The sequence below is a fragment of the Pyxicephalus adspersus genome, chromosome 4 (assembly GCF_032062135.1).
Source record: "Pyxicephalus adspersus chromosome 4, UCB_Pads_2.0, whole genome shotgun sequence".
Lineage (NCBI taxonomy): Eukaryota > Metazoa > Chordata > Amphibia > Anura > Pyxicephalidae > Pyxicephalus > Pyxicephalus adspersus.
In genome coordinates this window covers 87,060,272-87,068,916 of record NC_092861.1, presented here as the reverse complement: position 1 = coordinate 87,068,916, position 8,645 = coordinate 87,060,272, and the positions used below count along the sequence as shown (strand labels likewise).

General features: G+C 37.0%; 1 protein-coding gene across 1 annotated transcript in view; it reads right to left on the bottom strand.

Annotated features, from left to right (window-relative positions):
- The window catches only part of LAMA2 (laminin subunit alpha 2), a 405,950-nt gene that overhangs the window by 272,691 nt on the left and 124,614 nt on the right, over positions 1 to 8,645 (bottom strand). Inside the window, exon 8 of the mRNA XM_072410219.1 lies at positions 3,886 to 4,064. Coding sequence (XP_072266320.1) covers positions 3,886 to 4,064 — 179 coding nt within the window. The remainder of the gene's footprint in view (positions 1 to 3,885; positions 4,065 to 8,645) is intronic.

Genomic DNA, 8,645 nt, shown 5'->3' with positions numbered 1-8,645 from the left:
CGGCACCCTGCTGCGTGCTCTCCCCCTTTTCTTTCATTAGGATCGGTCGTCGTCCATCGTCCGTGGATCCGGCAGGTCGGTCGTTCGGACGATGGACGACACCGACTGTACACACGGCAGATTTTCACCCGATATTTGGCCGATGCCAAATATCGGGCGATAAAAATCTGCCGTGTGTACGTAGCTTAAGAGGGGAGGGAGCAGCACACAATCGAAGGGGGATATGGAAGGGTGGGTAAGTTGTGAGAGTTTTAAAAGACAAAGAAGACAGGCAGGCAATTTTGAAACAATGGGTTTTTATTGCTCTGGGCAGAATGAAGGAGAAAGCTGAAAAGGATGTGGGAGAGTCAGGGAAGCTCTCGAAAAGTCTTGGAACCGTGCGTGTGACAAGGTTATGAGTGAGAAAGTCATTAGTGTAGGTCATTAATGGATCAAAAAGAGTGGCTAGAGGAGTATTTTTCTATCGGGTCATAAAGGTAAGTGGGGCAAGAGCTGTGGAGGGATTTGGGGCAGGAACTTGAATTTAAATATAAGGTGAAATGGAAGCCAATGAAGAGAACTAACGAGAGAGACAGCAGAAAAGGAGGAATGGGAAATATATATAAGTCTGGCTGCAGCATTTATAGTATATATCCTATAGTTTTTTTTATATTGTTGCAATCTAAGGGTAAAGATTTTGCTAGTAAAACACCTTCTGTCCTAGAATGGCAATGCTTACTGGACTGTATAAAGGAGCAATGCTGTCACCCTAATACTGAAAGTGTGTTAAGATAATAGAAGGTGGGATTCTGTAGTTCACAGAACTGAACTGGGTAAAATATTCCAGAGTTAACAGGAGAGCATTTCATTTCCAAAAGTTTTTTTTTTTACGAAACTAATATACCAAAATGCCTTGCTTTCAATGTAAATGTAAAATACCAAAAGAGCAAAATAAGAGAAGCCTCTTTCTTGTCTTAAATTTTACATCGTGCAGCTTATTACATTTCTGGCAGTTGGAAAGAGAAGACCAGCTAAATGTATAAAAGAGTTTGGATGAAATAATTATGTATGTAATGTCAAAGTAGAACTTCATACAAAGGTTTTGTCACTTTCTGTTCTAGAAATATAAGAAGTGAGGGAATCACACATTTGACTGTTGAAATCGGAACAAGTATTTACATAAAATAATTCACTCTTCTATTGTACTTATTTCTTTATGACAACTGTTATATTCTTCATGTCCATGTCACTTTCGGCCTGATTTATTAAAGCTCCAAGGCTGGAGAGGATACACTTCCAACAGTGAATCTGGGTGATTCAGCAATCATGCCTTGGAGAGATTTTATAAATCAGGCCCTTTGTGTCCTGGTGTCAGTGATTACCACCAGGTAGTGAGAAGGGATTTCCCTACCTGAAACAAAGTAAGCAATAAAACCTAATAGAGGGTTATATTATTCCCTATCCTTTCTAAACTAGAAAAATATTGACTGGGCTTATACTTTTAGTGAATATTGTTGTTGTTTTTTTATTAGACAGAGAAATCTGAGACTGTAAATACCAAATAGTTTAATGAGTATAAAATTTAAGTATAGATTTGTGTTGGAAATCAGAGTGATATGCCTGGATTTCCTAAAAGTCATCATATGGAAAGACACGCACACGGGTAAAGCACTGGTTAAAAGACCATAAGGATCTGTACTCGGTACAGTTCTTTGCAGTGTTTTATTAATGACATGGTGAACAGAGTGGAAATTAGTTTTGAGCTTTTTGCTGCTGATATAAAATGATGTTGAATTATTAAAACCCAGCAAGATAGAGACACGTTACAGAAGAAACTTGACAAAAGGAAAGCAGGGCCAGTTAAATGGACGATTAAATTTATTGTTAATAAAGGCTAAGGTTATGCACCAAGGCTGTTTTAGAGTTTTTCCCACTATACATTACACTGAATGCAAGTAAAAGAAAAGATTTGGAAAAGGAATTGGCAATACTGGTTTGAAGTAAGATGAGTAATAACACTAGATAAAAAGCAGGTTATGTAAAAGCAAATGAAATATGAATGTGTTATAAAATGAAAAATACATAAAGTAAGTATAGTTTTGTGTCTATTGTGGACATGGAGTCCACTTTCATTTGGCACATTGTAGGAAGGTCACATAAAAAAATCTTCTTGACAAGGAATGATTTCAAAATTGGGCTTTCACGTAGTTTGAAAAATGACACCATAAAGTGGTACAATATAAATACTGCCAAATGAAGGACAAAAAGTGGAAGAGGACTTTAACAACATCATGGAAGGGTTTTCTGTTACAATTAAACAGCGCAAAACCCTACTTCAAAAAGTAGTAAAGGCAAAACCAATACAAGAATTGTTTAGAAATAAATTGTTTTCTATATTTTCAAAGTTTTCATCGAAAGTAAATTTTGACTTGATTTGTAAATTTATTCCTGGCAGGTGCACAATTCAAGGGGCACTTTTCTTCACTCTGACATTAATGGCTGGGTACATTTCTTCTGCTACTGGCCACCATTGTAAAATACGTGTTTTCTATAACTGACCCCAGTCCTGGGTTTTCTATCCTACCTAACCATTAAAGTAACGGAGAGTTATTTTACATTCTTCTGACTGATGTAATCTGTAAACCATGCTGTAGATTATAAAATGCTGACCCCTGCACTCTATATGCAAGGTTGTACACTACATACTGTACATCCGACTTCTGGACTTAGTGGTATGTGTTATATGTCGATATTTAATAAATTCAATAAATGTATTTTTAAAATTTAAATTCCAAAACACAAAAATCTGTTAAAAATTATTTAAACATGTAATATAAGTGTACAGTAGCTTGTATAATATATATATATATATATATATATATATATATATAAAATATAATTATATATATAATATATGAATATTTCTTTGTATTGGACTCAATACAGCTATTTTCCATTGAATCCAATACAAAATTATTTGAATTTCCCGCCGATCCTCCCGCCTGCACCAACGAATGTACCAATGGCACCGGGAAACCCCAAAACCCCGTCTCTGCATTCGCCGGCTGGAGATCGAGGAGGAAGGACGTGTCCCCAGGACCTGCAGGGACCAACAGGATGCTGAGGGACAGCACAGGAGCAAGTGGGGTTTTTTTGTTAAAATCGACCCCGAGTGTGACTTGGGAATACGCTGGGGGGGGTTAAAGGATCATAAAAATCCTTTCCAACGACAATTATTGCACGTGTTGACTTGGGCCTTACACTTGTATGTGCCATACAATGGTCTGTCATAAACAATAGTGGACAATCAGATTGTTAAGCATAATCAAGTTAAAGAAAATCAGTAGTGGCAAAGGGCAATTAGCTTTTTAGAACAGCTTGAAAGGACAAAGGAATGCTTAGTTCTTTAAAAGCTGTAGGACCAAGCCTTTCTGCTCTGTTCTGTAACCTGTTTGTCTGCTCACAATCACTTAGGTACAGTATGCACAAATGCAAATCTTTTAAACTTTCTCTGCACCTTTCCATTCACCATATTCACCTACAGAAATTCTCTGTAAGAATAGGAAAAATTAGAAATGGCATGGGTTAGTTAGCTGTAAGAAGAATGCTGTACCTCTTAACCTGGCGTTGTTAAAATGTATGCTGGCGATCTATAGTACGTCTCATTTACAAATCTGCACTTTGTTGAGGACAGACTGTGTAACTGCAAGTAGTAACTTTTCTATTACCATATTTGCAGCAGTCCGGCACTGAGTATATATAGTGTTGCCTTGTCAACACTAAAGACTAACTTCTCTGTCTCCAATTCCATGTTTTAGAATTGGGAGGGGTATACCACACCAGCTGTAACTCAATGTATGTACATGAAATGTTTATTAGAATTATATTACAAAATATGTACTGTACCCATTGAGGCCGGTAGTAACCATCTATACAGGTTTCACAGTTGATACCAGCAGTGTGTTCAGAGCAGTTGACACAAACTCCACCTCCAAAATATTCTCCATGAATATTCAGACTCAGCTTCTGGCTTGCTATGTTTTCATCATAATAGCATTCTGCAGTCTTCCCATGACAATTGCAAGCTGTTAAGAGTAAAGTGAATTGTGTGATGAAACAATGTCTTCAAAGAATTGTTCAATACATTATTTTCTAGGTTCACAATTTATGAAAGTTTAGCAAATAGTGATCCCACACATGTATTTAAAGTGAAATAGCTCTTTTACTGATGCATGAAAAAAAGCTTGTTGGAAATAAAAAAAGTTCCTCCATGAGTGATGTCTCTTTTTCAAGCCATGTGGTTGGCTAAAAATGCTGCTCATTTTCTAATTGCAATCAAACTTTTAATCACATATAAAGAAAAAGTTATTGAACTTTAAAGACTTGTGTATGATTCACAATTCTCTAATCTTTCTGAGACAACTCCACTTTTTGAAGAAATAGACATGTGTATACCTATATACTGTATGTTTTAAAATATATTCCTAATTAGTTAATTAAGATAATTGGTTAATTAAGTATATTATTGATTGAAGAAAATGCATTAATTTCAACATTCCCAGTTCTGAGTCAAAAACAGAAGAAAACATTATTAAGAAAATACTCAAGCGTGAATGTTAAACACAAATGTTAATCTTAGTGCCACCTTATCACCACTACCAATACTATATACTTTTTATGTACTATAGCAAAAAACATTGAAAAAAAACGCATAGAAGATGTATGTAGAATGGTGTTAGTGTTACATGATTGTTATTGAGAAACTGGATAAATGTGACGAGCTGCGACAAATACCTATAACAGCATAAGTGGATATCTTATTTGACAGCATTCCCCTATTTATTTATTTTAATGGTGCCCTGTGCAGCTAAATGCCAGCCTTGGTTAACACCTGTATTACATCAAGATACAGAATAAAAAGCCTGTTTTCGCTTTTTTCATCTCTTCAAAAAAAAAAAAAAAACTTGTGCAATTCCCAAGTAACGGCTAACTAACCTTTCTGTATACTACTTGGCTTTAATTGCAGACCCAGTACTGCATAAAACGTGTACTATAGCTTTGCGATATTGATTTGCATAAACCATTGCCGCCTGGGTAAATTATTAGGTAGAGCTTAGAGACATGCACTGTCTGTACTTTTCTGTCCATGCACTGTTGGTTCTCATAGCAGTTGATTGGGCTGCTATTGTAATGTGAAAGTATGCATAACATAAATAAAGATAAGGGATTAAAAAAAGTGACAAATCTAATGTATGATTCATGCAACATGACCTGAAGAATTGGACAGATTTTACAAAATGTGCTTTGTTTCAACAAATCCGTTTCACTTCTGCCTGTGTGACAATGACATTATTTGGATGGACATAGGTAACAATGAAAAGAACAAAGAAAAACTGTCTTCATTAAAACCTGAACCACAACTTTTGTTTGGTATAGGCAGTACCAATTATGGGTAAGATAGTTCTTCAATATATATATCTTAAGTTATATGTTAAGGGGCATCTGCAGAGCAACTTCAAAAGCAGAGATGTAAAAACAAATATGAACACATGGTGCCCATGGCTAATGGCAGATGGCTTTCAGTAAATAGAAAGACGGGAAATGACTGGTGTTACCAGAGCTAATGATGGTGTGGTTGGAATTGTGTGGCAAGACAACCTTATGGTTGAGATATAGGGCCTGATTTATTAAAGCTCTCCAAGGCTGGAGAAGATACACTTTTTTATCAGTGAAACTGGATGATCGAGCAAACCTGGAATGGATCCGTTCCAGGATTAAAAACATTTGCTAGCAAATAGCGAATGACTTTGAAAAAATCCATTCCAGGTTTGCTGGATCACCCAGCTTCACTGATAAAACAGTATCCTCTCCAGCCTTAGAAAACTTAGTTAAATCAGGCACATAGACAGAATGGGCTATTGCCTTTGAGGACACAGAAAACATAATGGATACAGGCCAGGATTGATGACACAGAATGAATCACATATTTAGCCACAAAAGAATACAGGTCAGGGACAGAAAGACAGGAACACAAGCCAATAAGGAAGTAGAGGAAGAAGAAAATAAGGACAAGACTAGATGTCAGAAAGGTAGAGGGTAAGAAGAAAATGTATAGAACAAGGCAGAGACGCAATCAGAGCAACAGGTACAGTTGCAGGTCGTTGAATTTACATTGGCTGGTTGAAATGAGGATAAAACACAGAAGAGAAGAAACATATGTGTAAAGAGGGTAGAAATGCATATGGTTATATAAACAAACTAGCATTTTAACCCAGAAAGAAAAAAATACAGTGAATTTGTAAACAGTGTACATCAGGCATGTTGTAGGATACTTTTATGAGTACTATTAACAATTCCAAAACTGAATAGATTGGAAACTTGGACAGCACCTAAATACCAATGGATGTACCAAAAAACATACTTGAATTATTTTATATGACACAACTAGCCATTAAATAGTTTGGGTCTTTGTTTAGCCAATTTACCACTAGTAAATGTCACCCTGACTAATCATGCTTTGGTGAAAGTGATCTTTTTTTTCAACCAATTACCACTAGTTTTTTGAAAGACAAGCCGAGCATTTGGGATTCTGGCAGCTTTACTTGTGACAGGATAGGGACAATGCAAATGAAAATGTTCACAGCTCAGTAAACTTGCTGTGCAGTTATTGAATTTTGTAAATACTTTTGTAACTAGAATGGCCATAGTTTGCTAATACATACAGGAAAAACTACTGCCTTGCAGACAACTGAGCATGTGTGAATTGATTGTTGAAAATACATCTGATTCTAAAACAGAAAACTATATATTTGAGAAAGTGAAAAAGATTGTCTTTGTTTTTTAAAATAACACATGTCTGTAGCAAGGGGAACAATAGAAGATTTAAGTACAAGCTTCCCTTGTAAAACTTGTCCTACTTTAATACTAGGCACCTATTTCTCAAAGCTGTCATTATTGCATTGTATACCACCCAAAGTTTTCTTTCAAGTTTAAAAGATATATATTTCCCCATGAAATCTGCAAACAATAGCGCAAAGCAACACATTTTGCCCTTTACCTGCAGTCCACAATGTTTTTTCTTTCTTTTCATGCTTCTTGTGGCAAAGGTTACTTATTACTGTAAACAGAATTGCTACACTCATATTATTGCAAGTGCTGTTTTGTCTTGCTGACATGGAAACATTTCAGTACAAATTATTGAATTGGTTGAGCCTCCTTCAAAATATTTTACTGCAGGCTAAGGTATTTTTCTAAGCTCTAACAAACAGGACCAACAACGTAAAATATAATTTGATTTGTTTAAGAGAGTTTTAAAATTGTGAAATGATCATAAACGAAAATAGTTTTTTTTCCCAATTCTAGGATTAAAGTCTCTGCCTGTGGCACTTTTGCACAGATTTTCATCTCTTCAAATGGAACATGGATAAGGAAACATATTTTTGTACAACTGTCACAAAATCAGGAAAATAGAGTTACAGACAGAAATCAGGAATACATTTTACCATAGTTGTATATCTGCAGTATGCGGTCTTGTAAGGCAATGGTGCCTCTGATTGCTAGTCTTACAGAAATTGGTTTAGTGTTGCTATTTGTATTTGTACCTATGACTAAATCAGCCAGGATATAGAACATTAGGTTAAGTTAATAAATCAATTAACCCAAATATTCAGTAAAAATGCTTTAAACCCTGTTATGGTATAGAGTAGTCAGAGATCACATTGGATATTATTGTTATTATTATTACACAGTATCATAATTTGCGTCGACATATTATGCAGCGCTGTACAAGGTTCATAGTCATGTCACTAGCTGTCCCTCAAAGGGGCTCCTAATCTAATGTCCTTATCATAGTTATATGTCTGTAATACAGGCTAAGGGTAATTTTTGGGGGAAGCCAATTACCTAACTGCATGTTTTTGTGATGTGGGAGGAAGTACCCCGAAGAAACCCACACAAACACAGGGAGAACCTACAAACTCCATGCAGATAGTGTCCTGGCCGAGATTCAAACCTGGGACCCAACCCAAAAAGCCAGAGTGTTAACCACTGAGCCACTTTGAATGTTAGGTCCCACCCCCACTGAAGGAGAGAACTGCCAGCTGTGTATCATAGCAGAAATTTAAATACAATATGTATGTCCTCGCTTTATCTTGTAATTCAGTATAAATGATATGTATCATTATCCTCTAAAGCAGAGGTCGGCATACTCCGGCCTTTAGGCCAGAAACAGCCCAGCCGGTAGTTTGTTTTGACCAAATGGCCCCTGGCCGATCTGGCCTAATCCCGGCAGGCAACCCGTGGTGGAGCCAGAACAAACTACCGGAGCCGAAGCCACCAGAGCTGCATGCGGTTCTTGAGCCTCCATGTTGTGGCTCCCTTCCCAATTTACAGCGGCCCGCGTTAACACTTCCGCCGCCTGGGTAAATAGGGAACATTCCCTCTCCTCTGTATGCATTGCAGAGGAGAGGGATTTCCCTTCAGGGGGTGTTCCTGGTGGGGGGCGAAGTCATTAGGGTGGGACTCGAGAGAGAGTCCGGCCTAGTGTGCTCCTGCCTACCCCTGAAATGGCCTAGTGGCCAAAAAAGTTTGCTTACCTGTGCTCTAAAGTAATGTAGGACCAATGTTATTTCCACAATTTTCATGCATATGCCATTTACAAGCCTCCT